The following is a 27,163-nucleotide window of genomic DNA, read 5'->3' as shown; positions in this document are numbered from 1 at the left end:
CAAACCCGGGATTTTTCGGGGAGAAATCTCAGGTGATCGGCGCTAATAATGGCGGGGACCTCGTTAATAAAATTCCTCATTAAAACAGCACCGCAGGGGTGGGATGGGAGTGCAGCACCCACCCACGGGAAAAGGGCAGGAACCAGGGGAGGGCCAAGAGGTTTTTTTAGTTTTGGGGTTGGATAGTGGGAAATGGGGGATTTGGGGCAAGTGCTCTAGTTGCATCTCCAGAGAGGTGTCCCAGTTCATGAGGGTTATTGGGGACGTGCTCCCCTTCTGCTCCTCTCCAGGCATTTTGGGGTGGAATCACAGTGATCCAGAGCTGTGCGTGCTACCTGCTCCCCCTGGTGCTGCCGGCTTCCCCTCTGTGTCCTTGGCCTCCTTCAAGTCCCAGAGGAAAGAAGAAAATTAAGATGATGTGGCACAAAGGTGGCAGGGACAGGGTGGGAGCAGGGACCCAGTGCAGCTCTTGGCACCTCAAATAATCTAGAGGAGCCTGGAGTGGAGGGTAGCCTACCTGGGAAGGAGGCCAGGTGAGACGGTCGTCTTCCAGCATGGCTCCCCATGCCACCGGGTCAGTGCCACCAGCTGGGGAAGGAGGTGGCTTGATGGCACATGCAATGGGCACCTGGTAGCACGGGTGATGGGCACATGGGACGGGCACAACACTCTGGGTGATAGCACAAATGGAAGGCCTGATGGCCATAGGCAGTGGACATTTGGGACAGGCACAAAGCCACGGGCAGTGGGCACAAGGGGCAGGTTTGATGCCCTAGGTGATGGGCACACAGGAGAGGCCTGACGCTTTCCATGGTGGGCACATGGGGCAGGACTGATACCCTGGGCAAGGGACATGTGGGCCAAGCCTGATGCCCTGGTGATGGGCAGATGGAGCAGGCAATGCAGTGTGGGGCAGGGGATGGTAGTGTGGGCGTGGGTGCTGGGCAAGGCCACTCACCCTCTCTCTGTTCCAGCAGCTTTTGGAAGTGCTGCGCTGCAAAGGCCACCACGTTGGTGGGCTGCTCCCGCAGCACTTCCCGCACCAGCCCCTCCAGCAGATTCCGGAAGCCGGCGGGCACCCTCATGCTGCTGTTGGAGGAGGCGATGGACATGGTCGTTTCTTCTGGACGCACTGTAGCGGCACAGCCCGGGGTTAACCACAGCCCTCAGTTCCCGGTGCCACCGGGCAACACCGGGACTCGAACCCGCGGACCAAAGTCTGCGGGGGGCCAGAGCCGCCGCTAGGGGGCGACACTCTCGCTCTGCCCCGCCGCGCACGCGCGTGGCCGCCTCTCGCCGTGCGCGCGCGGCCCCGGCCTGGGCGGGCTGAGGAGCGGGCTGATGGGGGGCCCCGGCTCCCCTTCCCCAGCGTGCCCCGGCTCTACCCCCCCCGCAGCCCCGCAACCCTCGGCCCAGCGCTCCCGGCCTTTCCCCTCGGCCTCTCCCGTCAGACCGGACCGGGCTGCGCCGGTGCCTCAGGCCGTGGTGCGGACGCCGTCGCTCGGCAACCGCCCCCCCCCACGGGCGGTGCGTGCTCAGGCCACACCCCCGCGCGCCGGGCCCGCCTGTGGGGCGGTACCGGGGGGGCACCGGGCGATATCGGGGGGCACCGGGCGGCACCGAGGGGCACCGGCCAGTACCGAGGGGCCCCGGGCGATATCGGGGGGCACCAAGGGGCACCGGGCGGTATCGGGGGACACCGGGCGGTACCGAGGGGCACCGGACGGTACCGGGGGAGTACCGGCGGTCCCGGCGCTCTCGCAGCCCGTTGTCCCCTCAGGATGGCGGCGTGGGCGCTGCTGGCGCTGCTGGCTGTGGCTCCGGCGGCGGCAGGTAAAGGGCTGGGAAGGGTCAGCCTCCAAGACCCACTTCGGGGCACTTGGCACCGCCAAAACCCTTGGCATCATAGCAGCCCGGCTCCGATGCCCAAGGAATTCCCTAAGCCCTCCCAAGCCCTGATTTCGTGCCCTTTGCACACTCCGAGCCTTCTATGTGCACTGGCTCTTCCCCAGCCCCATTTTTCGAGTGCCCCTCTTGGCACCTCCTGTAAACCTCCTCAGCCCCCCTTTGATACGCTTTGAAGCCCCAGACCCTCTTTGATGACGCTGGCACTACTCTGAGCCCCTCTGGAGCCCTTGGTGTCCTCCCAGCCCCACTTGGATGCCTTTGGCATACCTTTAGCTCAGTTTTGATGCCCCCCACCCATCTTTCACACTCTTTGCACCCCCAAGCTCTTCTATACCCTCTGCACTCCCAGAGCCCCAGTTTGACACCCTCTGTGCACCCTGAGTCCCACTTTGACACCCGGGGCATGCCCCCAAGCCCCAGTTCAATGCCCTTCACATTCTCCGAGTTCCACTTTGATACCCCTCACACTCCCAGCCCCTTTCCAACACCCTTCACACCCCCAGCCCCTCCCCAACGCCCTTGGCCCAGCACTGCTGCCGTGGGACGATGCTTTACGTAAGGTGGGAGCCGCATGCGGCTTCTTGGTGGTGTCTCGTGGGCTCTCCTCCCTTCCCTCCTCCCTTCTTCTTCCCTTTCCTCCTCCCAGCTGCTTTTTATAGCTTCCACTCTTCCCTGGTGTCTCAGTTTTAATTTTTTTTCTCCTCTGACTTGTTTTTTATATAACTCCTGGAGACTCGTGGCATGAGGCAGTGGGACCAGCTATGCAGCTGACTCCTGAGGGGCCGAGGACTTAGTACCCTTTCCTTTCCTTTCCTTTCCTTTCCTTTCCTTTCCTTTCCTTTCCTTTCCTTTCCTTTCCTTTCCTTTCCTTTCCTTTCCTTTCCTTTCCTTTCCTTTCCTTTCCTTTCCTTTCCTTTCCTTTCCTTTCCCCCTGCAGAAATGGGGCTTTTGGGGGTACCAGGGCTGAGCCTTCTGCTTCTGTCCCCACTGAAGGTGCCAATGCTGCACACTTGATATTTTCCATCCCACCCCTTGACAAAGTTTTTTTTCCAAGGGAAAAATACATCAGAACATTCATTAGCAAGGCTGGGCTGGGAGAAACACTCCCATGCTGTTATTAGAGGAGTTTTTACCAAAATCTGTATCCAAATTCGTGTGATACAAGATGTAACACGCTCCCTGTGCTTTGGGAGGTGAATTCCCTTTTGTGGACTTTAAATTCTGCCTCTTCCTCAGCTCTGTGGTGATTTTAACCACCTTAAAGCTGACCAGGAAGCTGTAAATTAAGTGGGGGTCTCATATAATCTGTATTTCAGAGGGGGTCAGAGGCCATGCTGAGGGTATATTTCTCTTGGAGCTGATGTTTGCGCTGTTTGCTGATTCCAGGGGGAATGCTTGGGTTTGCCTCCTACTATGGTGACCACATGGTGCTGCAGAAGAAGCCATCAGGGGCTGTGGTGTGGGGCCACGGGGAGCTGGGGGCCATGGTCACCGTGACTCTCTCAGCGGCCAGTGGCTTCATCATCATGAAGAAAACAGCACAGGTTAAAGGTCAGTCCCAGCCTTTCACTAGACATTGGGGCCGATGGTTTTGGTGGCCAAAGAACTTTTCTGAGCCCAAATTGGAGCCGATGGTGGGGTGAGACAGGGTTTGGCACCACCCCTGTGTTTGTCACACTCCTGCCCTGGGGCTGCAGAGGTGCTGGTGACATCTCCAGCTTGTGCTTTTCCCTCTCCAAGAGACCTGGGGGGGTTCAACCATTGCCCCCCACAGCAGTGCCAGCCTTTGCTCACTTTGGTTCCCAGCAGCACATCCCGTGGGTGCCCAGCGGGAGCCGAGCTGCTGCTGGAGTGGGTGGCACCGCACAGGCTGGAGCCGAGTGATGAGGCTGTGGAGTTGAGAGGGGGAATTTAGCTTCTCTCCCTGTCTAAACCAGGCTTGAGGAATGTCCAGAGAACTCCCAGCTTCTTTTTTGATCTGTGCCCCCTTGGAGGATCCTGTGGGATCTCTAATCCCCAAAGGATGTTGTCCATGCAAGCAGAGGCTTCATGGAGCTGGAAGGGCTCAGGGGCACCTCAAATCCCAGCTACATCCCTGCCTGAAGAGTTGGGAGGGAGCTCGTAGCCTTTGGAGGGTAAAATCGCTGCCCAAGGGCACCTCCATAAGATGAAGAGCTGGAGGTGTCTTGTGGGAGAGCAGTGATCCAGGAGATCTGCAGGATCTAGCCAGAAAATCCACACTAAGCTCCAGCAGAATATCTTTATGCTTCGATTTGGCACCTCTAAAATTAGCTGGAGACATCTCAGTGTCACACACACCAAGCTGCTCCTGTAATCCCAGTTCCTCCCAGCAGCTTCTGCTCTGACACACATTTGTTTTCCAGGTTTTCTTTCTTAACCCATAAATTCCTGCAGGAGGAAGGTCCCTCTGATGTCAGAGAGCTTCTGAAATCCATTTCCCCAACCTGTCTCTGTGGTGGGGAAGTTTTTCCTTGTTGGCTGTCCTTTTCCACTGGCTGTTGGCTGCTCATCCAACATCCTGGTAAAGGTCTTGAGGTCTTCATACGGGTGGTGGGAGATAAGCACCATCCTCTTCCTCCAGGACCTTCTGGGACTTGGACAACTGTCCTGGACCCAATGGATCAGGGTGGTCCCTATGCACTGATGGCTGAACAGGGTTTGGAGAACGTGACACTGCGGGACATCTACTTTGGAGATGTGTGGCTTTGCAGTGGGCAGAGCAACATGGCAATGACGGTCCTGCAGGTAAGGCCCCACAGCACAGATCAGGCAGGACCAGGTAGGGATCAGGCAGGGAAGTGCCTTGCATGCTCCTGGCCCTTCTTCAGGTGGCCAATGCCAGCCAGGAGCTCGCTGCCGCCGCTCGCTATCCCCATGTCCGTATCTTTGCTGCGGCGCCTGCCCGCTCCGATGTGGAGCTGGAGGACCTGGAGCAGATTGACTTGCCGTGGTCCATTCCCACAGCTGGTGAGTGCAATGTGCCTCCAAAAAGAGTGCTTGGGAATGGCGTTTTCCCCAGTGTTTCTCTTTGCAGCCTGCTGTTTCTTGAGCAGAAAACCTGGGCCACGGGAATTTCACCTACTTCTCGGCCGTGTGCTGGCTGTTGGGGCGCTCCCTGTATGAGGCTCTGGGGTCCCCCATCGGGCTGGTGGAGGTGGCCTGGGGGGGGACGCCCATCGAGGCCTGGTCCTCCCGCCGGGTTCTGCAGGCATGTGGGCTCCTGGAGGACACAGGGAGGTGAGAGAAGGTGCTGTGGAAACACCTCCTGCCCAGTGCCACACCGCTTTTGGGGAGTACCCTCATCCCTTCCCATCCCACCTCCTCTCTCGGAGCCTCACAGACCCCTCTGTGCATCATTATGTCCCCTCTGGATAAAACCCCCTCCCATGCCAAGAGTGTTAGGCACATCTGGGTGGGTAAAGGGGGAAGGGAGGAACCCCAGATCTCCCTTTGGCATGGTTCTTGCTTTAACCTAAAGCATGCCTTGTGCTTTATACCCCCCTTAATCTTAGCTTTGTGTTCCAGCGCCTCCCCACATCAGCATCTCTCTGGCCCACAAACTCCCTCAGTGCTCTGGAATGCCATGATCCACCCGCTACTCAACATGACCCTGCGGGGTGTTGCTTGGTACCAGGGTAAGGCCCCATTTCAATCCCCCGGGATAGAGCAGACCCCACTGTCTCACTGAGCTCTCACCAGCCCCTCTTTCTGGGGGACAGGTGAGGCCAATGCCTTCCTGAACACAGACCAGTACAACTGCACTTTCCCCGCACTCATCACCGACTGGCGCCGGGCGTTCCACACTGGATCAGCTGGACAGACAGAGCCACTTCTCCCCTTTGGCTTTGTGCAGGTGTGGGGGGTTGAGAGGCAGGTTGTGCTGGGGGTATGCCCAGGGAGAGGACTTTGTAAACACATGGATGGATCCTGCCAAGTGCTGAAAATCCCAGGCAGGGTCCACAGTGGGCAGTCTTGGGATTTGAGCCACTCCCCCGTTTCCCCTGTGGCTCGCAGCTGTCCACCTACCGCCGTCGGAGTGCAGATGACAGCTTCGCCCGGCTCCGCTGGCACCAAACAGCCGACCTGGGGGTTGTTCCCAATGCCAGGATGCCCAGCACTTTCATGGCCGTGGCCATGGATCTGGGCGATGAGCAGTCCCCCTATGGCAGGTGCGGCCTGGGGTGGGGTGAGGGTGTAGGGATGGAGTTTTTTGGGTGTCAACCTCATCTTCCTTCTCTTCCTGGGCAGTATCCACCCTCGGGACAAGCAGAATGTGGTGCACCGACTGCTGCTGGGTGCCAGGGCTGTGGCCTATGGGGACAAGGACGTTGTGTTCCAGGGACCATATCCCACCCGGGCTATCCTGGAGGTGACCAGGGGGCTGCTGAATGTCACCTACAACCAAGAGCTCCTCTGCCATCAGAGGGATGCACAGGCATTTGAGGTGAGGAGTGGGATATCCTCTCCAAAGTGCTGTGAAAAGGAAGGCAACTCTGATGGGGGGTTCTTTCCTTCCCAGGTGTGCTGCTCCAGCCAGGCATCCCTGTGCCAGTGGCTGCCAGCACCGGTGGTGGCAGTAGGGTCCCGCACGGTGACGCTGACCCTGAGTGGCTGCAGGACACTGGTGCTGGGCCTGCGCTATGCCTGGGCAGAGTGGCCCTGTGAGTACCAGGCCTGCCCCCTCTATAACCCCCAGGGGCTGCCTGCACCCCCCTTCCTGCTGGACACCATCCCTGCAGGGAAGACTGCTGGAGGGAGGGAGCTGCTGCTCCTCTCTGGCTCCAGCTTCCCCCTGAATTAGGGAGATGAGTGAGCTTAGGCCTCTGGCAAAGCACTCATGGCTCCCGGCACTCTCCCTTCTCAAGCCATGGAATCAGAGGCTTCATTACAACCTTATTAATTAAACAACTTTTCAGCTCCTCTGTGGACTGAATCCAAGGCTATGGGGTGGGGGAAGGGGGAAAAAGACAAATTACAATTAAATACATGAAAAATTATGTAAGGAGAAGCAGCAGGACACACCAATGAGAGCTAAACCCCTCACTGCTGCTCACTTGCCTGTGGAGCTGGTCCTGGCCCCCTAGACACCCCATTTCTCTGGGCACGGACTGCTGATCCCCAGGGAGGAGTGCTCACAGGATCCAGGGATCAGCTTCCAGTTGCAGGGTGGAAAGGGGGAGAGAGAAGCTCTGCCAAGAAAACGACCAAACACTAAGGCTGGGCTGGGACAGGGAGCTGTGGAGGGCTGTGAGTGCCTTCCACCTCCCTCTCTTAATAAACAGTTAATAAACCATGTAATTTTATTCCTGGATCCTTTTTTTCCTTCAGAGGAGCATGCCTAACCCTTCCTTACCTCTTGCCATAAGAACTGGGAAATTTGTGTGGAAGAGGCACAGCGTCGCACCCAGCACTTAGAATAAGAGACCCAAGAGGTTCTGCACAAAACATGGATTGTTTAACCCTTTTTGCTGGACAAATGTACATAAGAGAAGGCCAGGTGCTGGAAGCACAGGTGGGTTCATCCTGGCTGCTGAAGGACAGCTGTGTCAGAAAAGTGGATCCTGGGATCACAGGATCCCCTGCCTGCTGTCTGCTTCTGGGTCAGGCAGAGCCGAGCGAGTCTCGTGAGGCTTTTCCCATTGTTTCCACTCCAGGCTTTGGTTCTAGACAAGGGGGAAAGAGCAGGCAGTTAATTAGCTGGGCAATGGCAGACTAGGATCTGGGCTTTTTCCAGCACTGAGTAACTGGCCCAGGAGCCAGCTGTGCTGGCCCTGGGTTGCCATGGTAATAAGGATGCAGAAGCCAGCTCAGTCTGTGGATTTTTTAAAACCATAATTCAGACTATGTGTTCAGGGTCAGGAATGAAGCCCAGGCCTCTCAGCTCCTACCTGTGGGGCTGGGCTGTCTCACACAGCCTGTAAACCACCTGCCATGGGTGCCAGGGGTCCCTGTGCATCCCCAAAGGAGGCATCCAGCTCCCCAAAACCCAAAGCATGTGGGAGAGGGAGCAGTGCAGATCCTGAGAATGCGCCTCTATCTTGGAACCCATCTCCATCTCCACACACAGCCTCACTGTGCCCACCAGTGCCATGCAAATGGGAGAAGGGGGTGGGCATGGCATCAGCCCCCCAAGATTTAAAACTCCCAACCCCACTCCCAGCAAGATGAGCTGCCAAAAACAGGGACCCTCCCAGCCCTGCAGTTTGCCCAGAGCTTGGATTTAAGCAGCAATTTCTTGGCTTGCTGTTCCTATAGCAACCCCTGCCCACACCTTGGATCGAAGTAGCATCACACACTCTGCATGCCAGAAGCCCTTTCAGGATTTGTCAGCCCTCACAGTGACCCCCCAGATATGCCCTAAACACCTTAAGGTCTTGGGAAAGGGTTTTGGATGGTCCAGCCATTTTGAGGGTGGGATGTGGTGTGGGAGCCAACAGAAGAGGGAAGAAGTTGTTTCTACCCAGAAAGCCTACCTAGGGCCACACCGTTGGAGAGGGCTGTACTGCCTTCAGCCTCGGGGGTACAAGTTTGGTGTTTGGGCTTGGTGGTCTCCAGCCCAGCCAGCAGCGTCATGAAATCGATGACTGTATCAATGTCCTCTTTGTTGGCAGTGGCTTCCCTCAGGGCATTGACAGCATTGAGGCGGCTGAAGGAGGTCAGCTCGGAGATATTGGCACGGAGGAAGAGCAGGATGATGTTGAGGTCGTTGAGGGGGCAGGTGAGCATCCTGCGACTGAGCAGGTCAAAGGCAGGCAGCATCTCATAGACAGAGAGCAGCCCTTTGTCCCACTGGCAGAGCTGCAGGGCATTGTAGATGACAACGGGGATGAGGAGAACATAGACACTGCCAATTGAGAGGCTGATGATCTGGAACACGGAGAAGAAGACCAGCTTGCAAGGGATGAGCAGCGGGATGTGCGGCTCTGCCTGAAGCAGCCCTGTTTTGATGGAGCAGCTGAACTCATCCTGAAAGAAGATGTTGAGGTGGAGAAAGACCAGGTAGAGGCAGGTGGCAGCCAGGAACAGGAGCAGAAGCAGGTTCCGCAGGATGTAGATGAACACCAGGGCATGGGCATGCTGCTTGCAGGTCAGGTACCGCTCCAGCAATGGGAACTCGAAATACCTCTCCCGGCGGGCCCTGGGGGTGGAGGGACACAGGGGGAGTGAGAGCAACCCCCCATTTCACCCAAGTCCATCCTGGGTGCAGCCACACTCAGGTGGAGGGACTCCAAGGGCCACAGTGACCTGGCCTCACCTCTGGTATTCCTCCCAGAATTGCTCTGGCTCGGTACTGGCCTGCTGGACCTTCTTCATGTGCTGCACCAGGCGCACAGAGCGGTTGTAGGACTTATCCAGCTCGTCAATGATGAAGAGGAGGTCGCAGTGCAGGGCGGGGGCAGCAGCATAACGCCACAGCAGGTAGGGCAGGTACATCAGCACTGCCACCACCAGCAGCGAGTAGGGGAAGACCTGGGTGAAGAAGAGGAACGGTCATTGAGGATATGGAGTCGCTCTTGCTGTGGTCCAGATGGGATGCAGGGGCACCCAGATGTGATTTTGACCCTACCTTGAGAGCCCAAAGGGACTTGGTGACAGCATGTCCCTCGGCATCAAAGCCATGGTGAATGAGGGAGTCCCAGCAGGCCGTGTCAGTGTAGGCAGACTGCTTCCCCGTGAAGTTGGTAGGAGAGAAGCAGCTGATCTGGGAGCCTGGGGTAAGGAGAAGGAGAGCAAACCTCAGCCATGGAGGGTGGAGGAACACTCCGCAGCTACAAACCAATGCCTTACAGGGGGATAATTACATCTCAGGCATTGCTTTGAATTTAAAAAAAGCCCTTTTCATGGTCATTTTGGAGCTGCTGTGTTTCTAGCGAGGACTTTTCCATCTCTTCCCAAACACAAACCCTTTGTGTGTACTAGTGTGTACACAGTGTAGGGAATTATAGACTGACCAGCCAGAAACTGGAGTAAAACTAAATCCTCAGGGACAGCAGCTGGATGTTGGCCGAGGCCAGATTTAGCCTGAGGTCACAATGCATCTCTCCGTGCTGCCAGCACCCTCCTCCTCCTCCTCTTCCTTGGAAACAAGCCCGTGGCACCCAAAGGTGCTAGGCGCAAGCAGCTGAGGCTGGGCATTGACTCAGTGCTGTTCCTGGGGTTAGCACAGCTGTTCTCAGACTCTCCCAGTGAATTATGATCCATTAAAAACAATCAATAAACACCCATTTAGGCAACTCCTAAAAGCAGAGTTCCAGGCTGTTCCACTTTGGATCACTCCATCAAGAATACAGGGGGTTCGCCACAACAACTGAACTACCACTGGCGATTGCCCACGACTCAAAGAACACATTGAAAAAGCCACAACAACTCACCAGCAGAGAACTCCCGGGCGAAAGCCAGTGAGACAAGGAAGAGGGGCAGCCCCACGGTGACAAACTTCAGCAGGCGATCACTGGGCAGCTCCAGCCGCAAGCCCTTGGCTCGGGAACTGCTGGGATCTGGGAGCAGAGCATCAGAGAGCATGTACTCAGCAGCTGTGTGTGAGAGGGACATTTTGAAGTGAGGAACAGATGCAGGGAGGGCTGCCTGAGGTGTGACTGGCTCAAGGAGTGACTTTGCCGGGCTGAGGAGTCCCTGCCGAGAGCCTGCCGAGTGCTGTGTCCAGCAGCTGTGAACACAGCTCAGACAGGGCGTTAAATCACCTCCTAATTACAGGGGAAGCCTTTTCACAAACAGAAATAGAAAAACCCACCCCAGCAGCCACAGCAGTGAGTTGGGAAGGCAGCAGGCTGGGAAGGCAGCTTTCCTCCCTGAGAGCATTCCTGCAGGGCAGCGTTCCTGCCCGGCCGAAGCCGCTCCCTGCTCCCCGTGGTTTTATGTTCCTCTCTCATCAGTCAACAGATTTCTGGCGCTGTGGCCTGAGGGCATGGGGGTCCGCAGCTATTTTCAGCAGGGAGCCCGGGGAATGGGCCCTCCCACAGCTAGAAGCCCCAGCCAGATACGCGGTGGGCCCTTAGGGTACAAAAGGCCCTTTCCAGCACCCAAACCAGCTAGAGGCCAGAGAACATCCCACTGCCCAGCCCCAAGCTACTTAGACAGGTCAGGAGACACCAAGTGAGGTAATTTTGAAGCAGAACATCAGCTGCAGTTTCCCAGATCATCAACCCTCCTCTTGCCTTCCTTTCAGGGCACAGGGGGAACAATCTGGCTCCAAGGAAATCTCCCAAGGGCGGGGGATGCCAATAAGGGGTTCTAGAAATAAGGGATAGGGTAACTGAAGGAGCAGTGGGACAGAAGTTTCCCAGCAGCACAGTACTGAGAAACCCACACCAGTGCTGCTGGCAGCACAGATCAGGGCCAGTATCAGAGCTGCTCAGCCCAGCCAAGCCAAGGAACTCCCTGTGCAGTCTCCCAGCACAGCAAAAAATAAAAAATAAAAAATACCAGAGCCACTGCCAAATTGCACTTTTGATGGATTTTCCAATAAAGGGACTCTCCAAATCTGAGCTAAACAACTCTGGAGAGACAAGTGACAGTTCCAAAATCTGCAACCAGGTCTGCTGAAACCTACACAGGGACTGAGTCCCACCTGGCCAGAGCACAGAGACACAGAACACTTTCCCTCAAGAAAACTGGAGCTTTTATTGCCTGGAGGCAAGTTCAAAACACAAATGAGGCAAAGCCCAACTTCTGGCCAGCCTTGTTCATCTCAACTAGAGGCTCTTCAGTGAGTCCAGCTGCTTTCCTGGGCCAGAAGACCATGTAGGCACCCACTCTGAATCCAGCAACATCAGCACGAGCACAGAGACTGTAGGCTTCACCCCACACTGGCTCGAAGGTGGGCACAGCTGCTGGCACGTGCTGGAGATGTGGAGATACATGGCACCATTCCAGACCTGCCTCATCAGTTCTTAGGGATGTCCAGCTCTAGCTTCCTCAGAGTTTTTTGGAAGAAGAGTGGTGGTTTGCAGACAAAGTCTAAGGGCTGGCCCAGGGGCAGGCAGAGCCGGTGGGCGTGCAGGTGCATGGGCAGGCGCCGAGCCTTGCTCTGTTCCAGCTTCAGCCTCCTCAGGGTGAGCTCGGGAAGCTTCTGCAGCAAAGACAGAAAATGTTCCCTTCAAAACTGCAGCTTTTCAGCTGGGACTTGAAATACCCAGCCCACGAGGAGCTGGGGGACACAAGGGGCTGTATCCAGCTCCAGCTGCTCTCCAGTGCAACACCTGCCTTACCTGGGGCGCTAGTTTGCTCCAGTGTGAGTATTTGTGATCCCCCAGGATGGGGCATCCCAAGCCATAGGCCAGGTGAACCCGGATCTGGTGTTTCACCCCTGAGAAAAGGGGAAGAGAAAGGTGACATCTAGCTGTGCCAGGCCTCAGCACCCACCATCTGCAGTGCTGGACAAGGAAAGCCATGCCAAATAACCCCAGCAAGGCTTATTCCCAGAACTTTGTCCCAAAAAGATTCCAATCCTGTCTAACGACAAGTTCCCCTTTCCAGAGCTGCTGCTGACTGCACAGAGAGCAGATCCAACCCCAGGACAGCCTCACTCACCAGTGATGGGCTGGAGCTCCAGCAGCGAGCAGGCAGAGGCACCGGCCAGCCTGCGGTACCGAGTCACTGCCCTCTCAGCGTTCCTGTTCTTGCGGATTTTCATCACCTTCCCATCCTCCGGACACAGGCGGTAGTTGGGAGCCAGCGTCATCTGAAGGGTGGTGAGAGGGGAAGTTGGGGGAGGCAGGAGGGGATGCTGGGGCTGCCTGGCCAGAATGGCAGCTGAGGGAACATGGGGCTCACCTTGTAGTGGGACTGGTTGCTCTGCACCTCCTTTTCCACAATGGGGATCTCCACAATGCCCTCAACAGGGTCTGGGTCCCCCAGGACGATTGCCCTGGAAAGGGAAAGCAGAAGTCTGCAGGGTGTTGCTCTCACAGGAAAGGGACCCTCTCCTCAGCCCCTCTCCCACGACCTAGTCCCATAGAATCCTGCTAAAGGGGAGAGATAACCAACACCCCCTACTTCCATGAAGCCCCTACACCCCAGGGATTGTCCCCTCACCCTTTTTTAAAACTCCTTTTTACAGCCCCTTCTTCACTCAAACCTTTCCTACCAGTAGATCTTCTCCACCTGACGTGTTTTGAAGAGCAGACGGATCTTCTCCGCTGCCTCCTTGCTCCGTGCCAGCACCATCACACCCGTGGTCTCCTTGTCCAGACGGTGGCAGAGGTGGAGGGGCTCAGCTTTCATGTTCTCCAGCATCTTGGCCAAAATGGGCAGCACATCAGCGATGCAGTTCTTGATGCCGGGGCCACCTGTGTGACCCAGGGCAGCAAGGAGTCTCATCTCTCATACTCCCCATGCACCCTAAATCACCCCAAAATGTGACAGGAACACTGAGATCTGACAGTGATCAAGCCCCTGGAACCCTTCCTAGGAAGGAAAACCACAGTGAAGGACAGAGACAGAGGATCCCTATCAGCACCACAGAGCCATTTCCATTCCCCACTCGCCCTCACCGTGCACAGGGAGCCCATAGGGTTTGTCTATCACCACAATCTCCTCACTCTGGTATACAGTTCTCTGCTTAAGGATCTTGGCCAGGACGTTGGGGTGAACCTGCTGCAGCTGCTGGCTCAGTGCAGCAAGTTCCCGGAGCCATCGCTGTGTCGGGTCCTTGGGGATCTGAGGAGAGAACGAGACACCAGTGGGGGGGTTTAAACAGCTCTTGGCTTTCACACAAACCTGCACTGTGACCTGCAGCAATGTGCTCGCCTTCCATGTGCTCCTGCTCCATGACTGAGGGATGGTATGGAATCTAGAGGGATCAGGACAAGCTCAGTCAGTGGCCTTTGGGAATCTCATGAGGTTCAGTAAGGCCAAGGGCAGGTGCTGCACATGGGTCAGGGCAACCCCCAGGATCAATCCAGGCTGGGGATGAAGGGATGGAGAGCAGCTCTGGGAGAAGCACTTGGGGTGCTGGGGGGTGAGAGCTAGCCCAGGACCCCCCTGAGCTGGGCTGATCCCCCAGCATGGGCAGCAGGGGAGGGGGGATTCTGCCCCTCTGCCCCACTCAGGTGAGACCCCACCTGCAGAGCAGCCTCCAGCTCGGGGGTCCCAGCACAGGAAGGACCTGGAGCTGCTGCAGCCAGTCCAGAGCAAGTACCAGGATAATCAGAGGGGTGGAGCAGCCGTGCTGCGAGGAAAGGTTGTGAGAGCTAGGGATGTTCACCTGGAGAAGGCTCCAGTGAGAGCTTAGAGCCCCTTCTGGGCCTTCTAAAGGCGCTCTAAGAGAGCTGGGGAAGGACTTTGGACAAGGGCCTGGAGTGACAGGATAAGGAGGAACGGCTTGACACCGACAAAAGACACACTTAGAGGGGATATTGAGAAGAAATTCTTCCCTGTGAGGGTGGGCAGGCCCTGATACAGGTTGTCCAGAGAAGCTGTGGCTGTCCCATCCCTGGAAGTGTCCAAGGCCACAGCTGGACGGGCTGGGATAGGAGAAAGCGTCCCTGCCCATAGCAGCGGGTGGAACTCGATGTTTTTTCTCCCATCCCACCCCATCCCTCTCACCCGCGAGTCCCGCTCCCAGTGACCGCCCACGCTGTGCACGCCGGGAGTTGTAGTCCGGGGGCCCCAAGCCCAGCGGCCCGCACTCCGCTCACCTCTCGCTGTTGTTCGTTGCTCTTCCGAAGCCGCTCCGCCAGCTCCTCCGCCCGCACAGCCGCCGTCGCCTTCCCGCTCCCGCAGACACCACGCACCGCCCGGGCCAGCCCCACGCCGCTCCACCAACAGCGCCGCGCCGCGCCGCCGCTCGCCGCCATCTTGTGTCTGCTTCTCCGCATCCCTCTTCCGACCAATGGCGACGCCGCGGGTGCAGCACCGCGGAGCGCCTGTCCAATGGGAAGGTGCCGCCTCCTGAGCGACAGCCGCGCCGGCCAATGGCGACTCGCGGGGGTGTTTAAACCACGGCGGCCGTTGCGGCTCACAGCGGAGCGGCGGGAGCGGCGCGGCGGGGCCGGAGGTACCGGGGCCTAGAGGGGTGGGGGGGGGGTGGGTCCCAGCACCGTGCAGCCTCAGCCCGTCCTGTCCCGTTCCCCCCCCTCCCCACCCCAGTGCCGCTTCGCTGCGCGCTGGGGGCGCTGAGCCCCTTCCCATTGCCCCTAATCCAGAACACAACAGCGTTACGCCGGTTTTCTTCAGATTTATAAAAACAGCACTGAAAAAACGCGGTTTTTTTTTTTTTTTTGTTCAATAACAGCGGTTTAAAAAAGGGTGAAGCGTCAGCTGGTCCCACGCCGAGGTGCCCTATTACTCGGTGTCCATGCAGATCCTCTTGGGCAGCTGCTCGGGGGCTCCACTGCTGCCCCGCTTGCCCTCGGGGGTCTCCCCGGCCCCGTCCCCCGGCCCCTGGGGCGGCTCGATGCGGCCCCTCCGTACGAAGTGCTCGATCCGGGCCTCCAGCCCCTCGCATCTGGGCCGGGCCAGCAGGGGCTTGTAGGTGCGGGCTTGGACCCCTTCCACGAATCCGCTGATCTGGTTGTGGAGTGGGGACACCTCACCCCAGGGCACCAGGCTGCTCCCTGGACCTGTGACATCATGGAAAAACCACATTTAGTTACCCCGTCTGTTATTTTTTTTTTTTTTTTTAACAAGCTAATCCTCTGTAATTCACAGAATCCCATAACGGTTGTGTTGGAATGGACTTTAAAGCTTATCTCGTTCCACCCACTCCCATGGGCAGGGATACCTTCCACTATGCCAGGTTGCTCCAAGCTCTGTCCAGCCTGGCTTTCAACACATGCAGGGATCCAGGGGCAGCCAGAGCTTCTCTGGGCACCCTGTGGCAGGGCTTTCCCACCCTCCCAGGGAAAAATTTCTTCCCAATATCCTATCTAACCCTGCCCTCTGTCAGTGTGCATTCCAAGTTATTCCCGCCAGGCTCCCTCTACCTTTTCTGGTGGCCATGGGAGCAGCATCCAGCCCTGCCAACATGTCCCGGAGCACGTGGGTTTTGACGGCGTGGCTGGCCCAGAGCTGCTGTAAGTGTGTCACATTGAAGCCCTGCACCTCTGGGTCGTAGAGCCACTGCAGGTCTGGGAACTCACAGTTGTACAGGACCAGGGGGAACTCGACCGCCATGCTGGGGACAAGGACAGAAGGTGGGACCAAGAAAAATGGATCTCCCAAAACCAGCCCTAACCTTCACAGAACTTCCTGAGTAAAAAGTGACATAATTTTACCAAATACTAAAGATTATAGCTATCAAAACCTAGCTCAAGAGCAAGAAAATGGAGATCCTTGTGGATACATTCCAGTGAGGCTACTGGCAGCCTGTTTCCATGCATGAGACTGCTTCAAGTGATGGCATAGCTTGCCAGCAGCACTCTAGGCACAGCTGTTGCTCTGAAGAGCAGCCCATTGGGTTTTCCAGACCAGTCCCTACCTGTACTGTGGTTTCCGGGGGTTCTTCTCCACGTTCAGTAGCTCATCAATGACTTCTGGGCTCTCCATGCCCTGGCCAATGAGGAAGAGCACGGCCATCATGCAGCGGACTTGGTGGTACAGGAATGCCTGTCCTGTCACCTCGAACTGGCACAGCCGGAAGGGATCCTGTGGCCCGGCTTCTCCTCTCCCATCTGTCCACGTCACTCTGGCGCTGAGGATCGTCCTCTGGAAGTTGAGCACCCCGTTGGCCACGTCCATCTTGCAGAGGTTACGGAAGTCGTGGGTGCCCACGTAGCGCTGGGCCGCAGTGTCCATGAGGGCCACGTCCAACTGGGCGCAGGGGAAGAAGTACCGGTAGGTCCGGCTCACGCAGCTGAAGCGGGCGCTGAACTCTGGCCCCACGGGGGCCCAGGCCAGCACCCGGATGTCAGGCGGCAGCACCCTGTTCAGGATGTGGGTGTAGCGGAGCTCCTCCTGCTGCCCCTCGCCCTCGTGGCCGTTGAGCTGCTGCCCCTGTGGCAGGCTGGAGCGGAGATCCAGGGAGATCACCTGCAGAAATGAGGAAAGCCAGGATTAGAGCGCGGATGGATGGACGCAGCAGCGTGTGGAGCCGAGTCTTCCCACATCGCTGGGAAATAAATCCAGGATCTCCTACGGATGAAGGTGGCTTCAATCAGGCAATCCTGCCATGGCAGAGCTGCGAGTGCCTCTGAGGACCCGAGCAGATGCCATGTGTTCCATTAATAAAACAGGGAAAGTTGCAGCCTGCCTACGTAGCACGGTCTCAGAATGGCTTAATCTTTAGTCACTGGGTTATAATGTGCTTTTTGTTCCCAAGCTGGAGGTGATGACTTGAAGGCAGCAACAGCCTGCTTGGCCAGGAAGCCTGGTGTGGGAATAAGTTCATTCCCACTGTGGGTGCCATGTGCTGAAGGGGTGCAAGAAAAGACTCCAAATGCCCTGATTTCGTGTGGCTTATCCTGTGAAGGAGAGCAGAGCAGCAATTTGAAGCTAAACCTATGCTCGCTTTGTTTTCTGTGCTGAGAGGGAAGAAAGGAGATCCAACCCTATGGTGAAGTCACCAAGGTTGCTCTCTCCCCAGTGTCTCAGCCAGCTGGATGGCTCCATGCCCACTGAGAGGGCCAACTTGCTTCCCTCCCTCCAGCTCCCACTCCCACGCTCTCTTCCGCTGGCTGCAGCTCCCCTCAGACCCTTCTGTGCAGGAATTCAGCTGCCTGATGCTGCAGGAAGTGAGCCAGTTCCTGGAGATTTTGGGCTTTTGTAGGGTTGGCAAGTTAAATCAGCTGAGAGGGCCCTGCCAAGGGCAGGGCATCACCAAGCTATTGGGGAATCTGCAGTTTAAAATACATTTTATCCTCTTAGAACAGGGCCCTGGAAAACAACTAATGTGGGAGGGAAATGGTACTAAAAAAGCTTCAAAGGTCTGAAATCATCATTGCACATGCAGGAAGCCATTGCCAGGTTCTCTTCCAGGGTTAAGAGCTGATAGTTTTTAAAGAACAAATCCAAGATGTGCTGTGGGACAGTAATCCCATCAGATCTCCATCCCACCCAGGAAAACCGACAGGAACCTCCATGGATTTGCTGACCTGCCCGAAGGCACTGACACCCTTGTCTGTGCGCCCGCAGCGGTGGTAGTTGGACGTCTGTCTGTCATCCACCAGCCGTGTCTTCTTCAGGGCTTCAAAGAGCTTCTCCTCAATGGTGTTGGGGGTGTTCTCCTGGCTGGCAAAGCCTTGGTAGCCCCAGCCCAGGTAGGCAATGCGCAGTGCCACGTGCCTGCGGCTGTGGGCACCGAAATCAAAGGGCCGTTGTTGGCGTTTCTTGCCTTTCCCAGGGGCTGAAAGAGCCTCTTTCTTCCCAGCACCCTCCTTGTCCTCCTGGAGCTTCTCCTGCAGCCGCTTCACCTCTGCTTCCAGCTCCTGCACCCTCCTCAGGAGCTGCTCATTGTCAGTAGCTGTGCTCTCCTCAGCCATAGCCACCACCTTGGAGTGTCAGTTTGTTGCTGGTGGATCTTCGGGGTCTGCAGGGAAAGAAAAAAAGGTGGATTTGCATTTTTATGTGGTTTTTATTAGATCTCTAGGCTTGTTCTGCAAAATAACTGTTACCGACAGTCAGTCTTTATTGAGCCCCTCGATGTTCCCAGGGGAGCACAGGCAGGGCAGGGCCACTGGTGCTTAGCTTGAGGCAGCTTCATCTCACTCACGTCTCTTTTTTTGGACTATTCAATCACTCACCTTCCCCCAGCTGACTGGATCTGCTCTGTCAGCAGCAGCACGTTCCCAGCAAGCCGTCACGGAGCCCCTTCGCTTTCACACCTGCATCCCCACTGCAGACAGCGTGCTGATGGCTGCCACTCATCCCGCCCCACCATCTGCTCCCACTGTTCCCAGCGCCACCAGCAACACTTGTGGCTTTTCAAATCCCCCTAAAAGAGATCCTAAACCCGTGCTGAGAGTGGAATATGTGTCTGGATCCCTTTTTGTCACAGGGCTGGAGATTTACTATCTCCACTCATAAATGAGCATCTAAACATACTGCACTGAGCCCTCCCCTCCTTGAAAGTAAAACACCCTCTTGGTTGTCTCTCGATTAAATTATGATTAAATACTGTGGGTTTAGAAGCAGAGGTACAAGGAAAGACAGTTAATCTCTCGCCTAGTACATGGAACAGGCCCTGTGGTTTTTTTCCCCTCAGTATTTCATTTATCACATAATTAATTCTAGTGTAGATTTCTACCAGGAATTTAGGGGTTGTGTTTGTGTTACTGTAGGGAAGAGCCTTCTGCTGGCAGCAGGAGGTTTAACAGCACACTAAAGGACACCCCCAACCTAAATCAACACCCTTGAACCCAAAAACTTGAGTGTCACAGCCCCTTTGACATCTTTAGCCAACCTGAATGTACTGCAATAAATTAACCCTGGTTTATTTTTCTGCAGAATCCACCCAGTTTGGTGGGAACCATGAAGAAGGTGCTAGGAGCAGAGAGTGAGGAGCAGCTGGCAGCCTATCTGAGCCAGCTGCGCACCTGGCAGGAAAGCAGCGAGGAGCCATCGTGTTCCCATGATGATCCCTATGCTGACTCATCCATGGTTTTTGGCACATGGCCGTACCTTCCCATGGATCAGAGGGAACCCAGAAGATTGATGATGAAGAGGAAGGTGCTGAGGCACAGACCTGATGGAATGGTGGAGGTCTCTGATGAGTCAACAAAAGCCAAGCCATGGAGCCTGGGGCATTCCAGGACTTTTATGGATGACTCCATCTCCAAAATAAAGACCAGCAGTGACACCTTGAAGAACTACCTGCACTATGATGATGATGACTGGCTCTGTAAGGACAGCCCCTCCTCTCTCCTCGGGGATTTTGGGAGCAACACTGTATCCGATCGCTCCTTGCTGAGGCGACCAGCCATGAACTACATCGCTCCAAAGGCTCATAAAGTGAAGAGAACAGACCCAGTGGCTAAATTAAACAAATACAAACAAGACTGGAAGAGATTCAGCTTTCCTGGGCAGGATCCACACGAGAGCTTGCGCAGGGCTGTGCACAGGCAGATCCTGCAGACGGGGCTGCCACGCCGGGCGCAGAAGCGCGTCAGCATCCCCAACACGTACGAGGTGCCCACGATGAAGAAGCGCGACTCTCTGCGCTTCAGCGTGCGCTGGGACCTGGCCCACCGCCTCATGCCCCGCCGGAGCACCACCTACTAGAGCCCCAGCCCCGCTGCTTTCTCTTCCTCAGCATCCTCCATAGTCTGGAAAATCCCCCTGGTGCGCTTCAAGCGCAGGTTAAGTTTTGGTGTGGAGGAGGTTTTCTTTGCAAGGTCTCAGCAATATCTTTTTTCCTCAATAAAGCATCTGCAAAGATTCCTTATTGTTCTGTGGGTTCATTAGAAACACTGCAGGCAACATCCATTATTCCCAGCTTATCTCTGCATCACGTAACTCATCTGTCTTTGCCTTATTTTACCCCATCTTTAAAGTAAATTTGCTTTAGGATGGAAGCAAGGTATTATTAGCACCACTAGTAGTGTTGTTACTATTACTAGTGTTAATTTTTTTCCCAGATAGGGGAATGGACTGAAAAGGTGGCAATTCTGGTGCAGGAAAGGGTCCCCAAAAGCTTAGTGGGATGGCTGGAAAAGGGAGTGGGGTGGGAAGCATGAGACAGCTGCAGCTTGGAGTCCTGTGTCCAGCTTCCCTAAACCTCCCCTGGAGGTGATCCCAGATGGGGGACACGTAAGCTTGAGGACCTGGCTGTCACCCCACAGTGCAGGGGTTCTGGTATCTCAGGGGACCTTCCCGGTTGGTGGTCCCTGGCTCTCCAGCACCCTGTGGATCCCCACCCATCTGTGAATGGGTCTTTAACCCCCAGAACCCTTGAAACTCTCCCCAGACCCTAAGGGGGACAGCACCCCAACCCTACAGCTTCCCTGCTCCTACAGGACCCAAGGGCCCCTTCCCTCCCCTCTCAAACTCTGTGACGTCCCTGTCTGCAGCAGGGGACCCTTCCTGCTCCACGGGGTCCCTGTCACCTAACTCCCCAGAGACCCCCAAAACCTTACGGGGACCAGTGCTGACACCATGCAGGATCCCTCTGTGCAACTGCCCTATGGGGTCCCTGTCCCCCAACGCCAGGGACCCCCCCAAAGTCCCATCTCCATCCACACTGGAGACGCCTCCTTCCCCTCTCGGTGTCTCAGGACTCAGCATCCAGAGTCTGTCCTCGGCTCCCCGGGGCTTCCAGCGCCCTACGCGACAGGAACCCCCTAAACCTTATAGGGGCGAGTGCTGGCGCCCTACGGAGCCCCTGTGTGCAGCGGGACCCTCCCCTCCCCGTGAGGTGCCGGTGCCCGGCACCCCAAGGACGCCCACCGTACCGCGGGGGTCCCCGCTCCGCCCGGCCGCCCCCGGCTCGCTCCCCGGCCGCGCCGCTCCCGCCGCTCCTGCCGGTGCCGGATGTTCCCGCCCCATCCGGCGCTCCCGGCGCTGTGTGCCGGCTCCATGGCGAGGGAGCAGCGCGGGCCGGGCGGGCTCGGCCGGGCGGGCGGTGACCGCGGCCCCGGCTCGGGCTGCGCCGGGCTCGGGGCAGCGCCGCAGCGCTCGGCTCCCCGCTGGCCCGGGCTGCGCTGCCCCGAGCCGTCCGGCCGGGGCACGTCCCGAGGGCTCGGCCTGCTCCCCGCCGACCCCGCGGCCCTCGCGGCCGAGGACGAGAGAGGTGGGTCCCGGAGGGGATCTCGGAGTCAGCCCCGCCGAGCACCGACCGAGGGACGGGCGGCCCACAGTGTTTAGTCATAGTTTATTCAAGAGGGTGTTCTACTTCCAGAGGAGGGAAGGGCCCAGTGCAGTGTGTTTTCGCAGTCGTTTTTGAGTATGGTGATAGTCTGGAGTAATGGATGTTGCCTGCAGTGTTTTCCTAATGAACTCACAGAACAGTAAGAAATCCTCTGGAGAAAGAAGAGGATTCTTAGTACCAGCCTTTTGTTGTAAACGAAAGCACAAGAAGTTCCACCTCAGCATGTGGAAGAACTTCCCATGGAGAGTGGCAGAGTGCTGGGACAGGCCGCCCAGGGAGGTTTTGGATTCTCCCTCTTTAGAGACATTCCAGACCTACAGAAACACTTTCCTATGTCACCTGCTCCAGTTGACCCTACCTTGGTAGGGGTTTTGGACTGGGTGATTTCCAGAGTTCCCTTCCAACCCTAATGATTCTGTGATTCCATTCCTTTTATTTATGGAGTTGCTGCCTTTCCCAGTGCCGCTGGCAGAGCTGTCACTGATGAACAAGTTGATCCACACATCCCTGGTGGAGTCCCAGCAGCACGTGGAGATCCTGCAGCGGGACCCCAGCTCCCCACTCTTTTCCATCAAGACGTTTGAGGAGCTGCCCCTGTGAGTTGCCACAGCCCCCAGCCCCACCATGCTCCAGTGTGCCAGCTTCCTTCTCATGGGCACTTGGATGCTTTGTTTGCACAGGAAGAAGGAGCTCTTGCAGGGGGTTTATATGATGGGCTTCAACAGACCATCCAAAATCCAGGAGCAGGCTCTGCCGCTCATGCTGGCGTACCCGTGAGTAGGAACACAGCGTGCCTGGGCCCCAGCTCCTCATGGCACCCCAACACTGTGGGGCCAAGCAGGAGGTCCCTGACCCCTGCATTCCAGTAAGCTGCTTTTGCCTTGCAGGCCCCAAAACCTGATTGCCCAGAGCCAGTCAGGGACAGGGAAAACGGCAGCTTTTGTCTTGGCCATGTTGAGCAGAGCCAATGCCAGCGAGAAATATCCGCAGGTAACGCAGGACAGAGGGAGCTGCTGCTGCTGGAGGGGTTGGCCCAAGTGCCCAGAACACTGCCAGGGGCAGAGCTCTGGGCTTTGTCCCTGTTCCTGTGTGACTTTACCCACTGAAATGGGATGATAAACCACCAGGGGCCGTCACAGTGGCAGGTAGGACCAAAAGCATGGTGCCCACCTCAGGGAGGTGCTTTGACTTGCCAGAGTGGATCAATCCAGGCTTCAATTATCCTGTAATTTAGGTTTTGAGGAGCAGTTGCAGACACTGCTGGTTTCTAGTGGTCAGATACTCCCAGTCCCCTCTCTGGGTGCAGAACCAGCTTTGCCAGCTGTTTCCAGCCGTGTAACATCTCCTCTTGTATGTATGGACAGTATGACTGAACTAGGGCACAGAAGCAAGCTGCACCATGCTTCTGAGAGAGGAATTTCCTCCTCAAAAAACAGCAGCTTTTTCTGCTCCCTTGGCTGGAGTTGGGAGCACAGCCCAGCTCCTGAGCCTCCAGCTGTGCTGTGCTGCCCCATCCTCTGCACCTCAGTGCTGTGGTGGATGCCCCTGAGCTCCTCTTGCTGTCCCTGCCTGGTGTGCCCCACCCTGGGCCTGATGGCTCCTTCCTCTGCTCTCCTGCCAGTGTCTCTGCCTGGCTCCCACCTACGAGCTGGCTCTGCAGATCGGGCAGGTGGTGCGGACCATTGGGAAGTTCTGCACTGACATCAAGGTGAACTATGCTGTCCGGGGAAACCGAGGTGAGTCCAGCCCAGCACAGCTACCAGCACTGCTTCAGAAATGGGAAGGGAGCACAGGGATCCCCTCTTAGAGCCTGGAGCCACAAGGGACTGCGCAGACATCTATGAAGGGCAGTAAAGTGTCAGTCCCCCTCTCCTGCTAAGGAGGCTTTTCCCCACCGCTGGCTGCTTGCAGACTCCCTCTTCCTATATGGGGGTGGTTCCCATGCCCCAAGGCTGTGGGGAAGTGTCATGATGACCCCATGAAGGCAGGGGAGCAGGTCACTGAGCAGCCAGGGTCTGAACAAGCCAAGGGAAAGCACAGAGAGCTCCATACCTGGAGGCAGCCAAATGCCTTTTGCCCCCCTGCAGTTCTAAAGGGCACAGTGCTGGAGGAGCAGATCATAATTGGAACACCGGGCACCACACTGGATTGGTGCTTCAAACAGCGCATCCTGGACCTGAGAAAAATCTCCTTGTTTGTGCTGGATGAGGCTGACATCATGATTGACATGCAGGGCCTCTCCTGTCAGAGCATCCGCATCCACAGGTGAGAATTGCTGACAGCTGGGGTCCTGATTCCCTGCTTTCCCTTTCTGGCTTTAAAGGAATCTGTGGCCAGTGGGCTGTGAGAGTGTCCCCATGGTGCCAAAGAGTCTTGTCCACAGGTCTGTCTTTCTGTGAAACTGTGTGAACTGGACACACAGGAAGACATCTCATTTTAACTTTCCTTTGAGCTGTTGCAGGCCTCGGATTGACTCACAGAATCATAGAATGGCTTCAGTTGAAAGGGTCCTTAAAGCCCATCTTGTTCCCACCCTGTGCCATGGGCAGGGACACCTTCCATTAGACCAGGTTGCTCAGAGCTCCATCCAGTTTGGCCTTGAACACTTCCAGGGATGGGGCAGCCACAGCTGCTCTGGTCAACCTGTGCCAGGGCCTCACCATCCTCACAGGGAAGAACTTCCTCCTAATATCTAAACCTGTTTTGTTTCAGTGTGAAGCCATTCCCCCCTTTTCCTGTCACTCCTGTAAAGAATTCCTCTCCAACTTGTCAGCCCTCTTGGCTTCCCTTTCCATTGAAGGCAACACAAAATCAGTTTAAATTAGAATTTCTGTCCTTCTGGGCAGCAGCTGCTCTCCGGGGCTGACAGAGCTTTTTCCCTGTCCCAGGGCTCTTCCCAAGAGCTGCCAAGTACTGCTGTTCTCAGCCACTTACAAGGAACCTGTGCGAGCCTTTGCGGAGCGGATCATCCCTGACCCCATTGTGATCAAGCTGCGTGAGGAGGAGCTCACCCTCAGCAACATCAGGCAGTACTTCATGGTGTGCCAGGGCTTGGATGAGCAGTACAGGGCCCTCTGCAACCTCTATGGCAGCTTCATCATTGGTCAGGTCATGATCTTCTGCCAGGTAAGGCCCCTGCCTGGGAGAGCCCTGCACTGCCCTTCTCCCATTGGGAATAGCAGGAATGGGTCATTTTGCTGTGTGGGCTAAGTGGGCTCCTCCCAAGACCCCGAAAACAAAAGAGCAGACCCCGGGGGAGTGTTAAAAACCACCACGAGCTCCCTCAAAAGGAGCAGGGGACTCTGGAGGGGGAAGCGTCGTCCTCAGCCTCTCCCTATGTGTGCAGACCCGGAGGCTGGCAGACTGGCTGGCAGGGAAGATGAGCCAGGACGGGCACCAGGTGGCCATCCTGACAGCAGAGCTGACAGTGGTGCAGCGGGCCAGCGTCATCCAGCGCTTCCGTGAGGGCAAGGAGAAGGTCCTGATTGCCACCAACGTCTGTGCCAGAGGTATCCCGGGAAACCCAGCACCCCTCTGATGTCCTGGGCCTGCTGTTCTTCCACGTGGGCTTGAACAGCTGGTCCTGTGGAACAAGGTATCCCAAGAGGATCCTTTCCCTCTCTTCCAGGCATTGATGTGCAGCAGGTCACCACCGTGGTGAACTTTGGCCTCCCCATGGATCTGGACGGCGAGCCGGATTTTGAGACGTACCTGCACCGCATTGGGAGGGCAGGACGCTTCGGGCACCGTGGCATCGCCTTCAGTGTGGTGCAGAGAGACACCGTGCAGCTCGTGCACAAGATCGAGGAGTATTTCCGTGAGCGTCCACGGGGATCCGCTGCTCTGGGAGGCGGGGTTGGGACTGTGATCCCCTCTAGCTCATTTCCCGTTCGCAAATAGTCCTTGTCAGGCTGCTCCTCTCCCCAGGGCTCATCTCACTGGGAACAGGTGACAGATACAGCTTTTAGGGTGATTTCTGCTCCCCAGCAGGCAAATTTCCCAAGAAACAGCCCTGGAGGTTGCGGCCAATTTGCAAGGGACGTTACCGGTACCCAGGATGCCTCAGCACTTTTTTTTTTTTCCCCTCCTTCAGGCATTTTTTTCTGCCCTTCCTTGCAAGCATTTGTCCCAGGGGACCTGGTGCCCCAGCTCAGCTCAGCCCTGGCTGTGGGAGAGGAGATGGCAGCTGTGGAAGTCTTTCCTGAGTGGAAATTAATTGTCACTTGTTAACATCAAGAGGATTTTCGTGGGATTTGCCAGATGCCAGGGCTGCACTGACGGCTTGTTGAATCCCAGTGCCTGTTTTCCCTGTGATTTTTAGAGGAAAGAAGGTCATAGAAACCTTCTGATGGGCTTGTATAAGAAGTGGTGTCCCTTCCTCATCTCTGGCCTCAGAGCCACTCAGCCCTCATGGTTCCTTTAAATGCCCACCTGTCCTTGGAGCCTGGAGTGAGCCTGGGGCAGACACCAGGCACAGAAGACACGAGCCACACATTCTGGCAAAGATTGTTGGCGTGGAGTAGAAGCAATGAGCAGCTGGAACAACTGTCACGTGGATGAGCCCAACCACAGCCATGGCCAGAAGGAACCAGTGTGAGGATGAGCTCCCAGGGGTCTGACTTGTGCTTTTCACGTTGTGATGTTACAGTTGGAGGCTGCAAGCCTTCCCTGTCCTGCATGGCTGTGGAGGTGGGAACAGGAAGTGGGGGCACATCAGAGGCTGAGCTCTGCGTGCTGCTGCCGTGGGGCTGCTGCTTGTGCTTGGCTGCTGCCCTGATCCAGTTCCCCTCCTGCTTTCTCCAAGCCGATTTCCCAGCTGACCCAGTTCCCCCCATACTTCCTCCCAGCTGATTACCCTGCAGAGGGAGATGCTGCAGTGAGCGGTCTGGGAGCTTCCCAGCTGGCATGGGGCACTCAGGTGGCGTGGACACCAGCTCAGGGGAACGAGCTCTGTGCTCACATCCCAACCATTGCTCTTTCCTTCCTACAGAGACCACGATCAAGCAGCTGGATCCATATGACATGGATGAGCTGGAGAAGCTTGCAGCTGAGTGAGGAGCAGGGATTCGTTCTCTCAAATCCAAGTTCTGGTTTTGAACAGGAGGAAAAGTTACAGGGGAAATCTTCCCGGTTCTCTTGTATCCTGAAGCTGTTGAGTTTTGTTGTGTTGCCTGAGGAGAGGCTGGAGCGAACCTTGCCTCGCTAGGTGGCAGCAGGAATCCACTGCTGCCATCCCAGATCCCGGGGCAAAACCCAAGTGTTCAGGGTCCTGGCAATGCAGGAGACAGGTTGGAGCCCCGGAGGTCTGAAATCCAAGTGTTTGGGGTCCCCACAGCCTGAGGACAGAAGTTGGACTCCAGGGATGGGGCTGTGTTTGTGCCTTTGTTAAGCTTTAATAAATATAATTGTTTGTAATCACCAGGATGGCTCCTTCTTTATCAAAATTCTCTAAAATATATCAACATTGCAGGG

The 27,163-nt window shown here is 56.4% G+C and overlaps 6 protein-coding genes across 8 annotated transcripts; 3 read left to right on the top strand and 3 right to left on the bottom strand.

The window, feature by feature from the left end:
• The first annotated feature begins 1,705 nt into the window (after positions 1–1,705).
• Positions 1,706–7,133, top strand: SIAE (sialic acid acetylesterase). Its single transcript, XM_062508715.1, has 10 exons — positions 1,706–1,833; positions 3,295–3,459; positions 4,511–4,674; positions 4,758–4,896; positions 4,983–5,166; positions 5,455–5,564; positions 5,649–5,782; positions 5,944–6,098; positions 6,178–6,373; positions 6,449–7,133. The coding sequence occupies exons 1-10, from the start codon at positions 1,782–1,784 to the stop codon at positions 6,728–6,730; spliced, it is 1,581 nt and encodes a 526-aa protein (XP_062364699.1). The 5' UTR covers positions 1,706–1,781; the 3' UTR covers positions 6,731–7,133.
• Positions 7,134–7,530: 397 nt separating this feature from the next.
• Positions 7,531–10,482, bottom strand: PANX3 (pannexin 3). The gene is made up of 5 exons (XM_062508786.1): positions 10,302–10,482; positions 9,497–9,639; positions 9,185–9,399; positions 8,403–9,067; positions 7,531–7,592 (listed from the first exon to the last, which is right to left on the bottom strand). Exons 1-5 carry the CDS (start codon positions 10,480–10,482, stop codon positions 7,531–7,533), a joined length of 1,266 nt encoding a protein of 421 aa, XP_062364770.1.
• A 385-nt stretch (positions 10,483–10,867) lies between these two features.
• RPUSD4 (RNA pseudouridine synthase D4) lies at positions 10,868–14,768 on the bottom strand. The gene is made up of 7 exons (XM_062508596.1): positions 14,589–14,768; positions 13,443–13,608; positions 13,037–13,238; positions 12,724–12,817; positions 12,481–12,631; positions 12,159–12,256; positions 10,868–12,019 (listed from the first exon to the last, which is right to left on the bottom strand). The coding sequence occupies exons 1-7, from the start codon at positions 14,766–14,768 to the stop codon at positions 11,834–11,836; spliced, it is 1,077 nt and encodes a 358-aa protein (XP_062364580.1). The 3' UTR covers positions 10,868–11,833.
• A 138-nt stretch (positions 14,769–14,906) lies between these two features.
• On the top strand, positions 14,907–20,245 carry HYLS1 (HYLS1 centriolar and ciliogenesis associated). 2 transcript variants are annotated; one of them, XM_062508597.1, is made up of 2 exons: positions 14,907–14,947; positions 19,333–20,245. In XM_062508597.1, the coding sequence occupies exon 2, from the start codon at positions 19,357–19,359 to the stop codon at positions 20,104–20,106; it is 750 nt and encodes a 249-aa protein (XP_062364581.1). In that variant the 5' UTR covers positions 14,907–14,947; positions 19,333–19,356; the 3' UTR covers positions 20,107–20,245. The 2 variants fall into 2 exon arrangements, with proteins under 2 accessions (XP_062364581.1, XP_062364582.1); XM_062508598.1 differs by lacking the exon at positions 14,907–14,947 and adding an exon at positions 18,098–18,146.
• PUS3 (pseudouridine synthase 3) lies at positions 15,220–18,375 on the bottom strand. The gene is made up of 4 exons (XM_062508593.1): positions 17,982–18,375; positions 16,370–16,920; positions 15,867–16,066; positions 15,220–15,506 (listed from the first exon to the last, which is right to left on the bottom strand). The coding sequence occupies exons 1-4, from the start codon at positions 18,366–18,368 to the stop codon at positions 15,235–15,237; spliced, it is 1,410 nt and encodes a 469-aa protein (XP_062364577.1). The 5' UTR covers positions 18,369–18,375; the 3' UTR covers positions 15,220–15,234.
• Positions 20,246–22,162: 1,917 nt separating the features above from the next.
• DDX25 (DEAD-box helicase 25) lies at positions 22,163–27,018 on the top strand. 2 transcript variants are annotated; one of them, XM_062508594.1, is made up of 9 exons: positions 22,164–22,287; positions 22,372–22,464; positions 22,579–22,681; positions 23,313–23,427; positions 23,779–23,956; positions 24,580–24,817; positions 25,038–25,200; positions 25,320–25,508; positions 26,682–27,018. In XM_062508594.1, exons 1-9 carry the CDS (start codon positions 22,175–22,177, stop codon positions 26,744–26,746), a joined length of 1,257 nt encoding a protein of 418 aa, XP_062364578.1. In that variant the 5' UTR covers positions 22,164–22,174; the 3' UTR covers positions 26,747–27,018. The 2 variants fall into 2 exon arrangements, with proteins under 2 accessions (XP_062364579.1, XP_062364578.1); XM_062508595.1 differs by lacking the exon at positions 22,372–22,464 and having other exon boundaries at positions 22,163–22,287.
• Positions 27,019–27,163: the final 145 nt, after the last annotated feature.

This window comes from Cinclus cinclus, chromosome 25, assembly GCF_963662255.1.
Source record: "Cinclus cinclus chromosome 25, bCinCin1.1, whole genome shotgun sequence".
NCBI classification, from domain to species: Eukaryota; Metazoa; Chordata; class Aves; order Passeriformes; family Cinclidae; genus Cinclus; species Cinclus cinclus.
The sequence above is the reverse complement of the archived record's forward strand: the minus strand, read 5'-3'. Positions and strand labels throughout refer to the sequence as shown.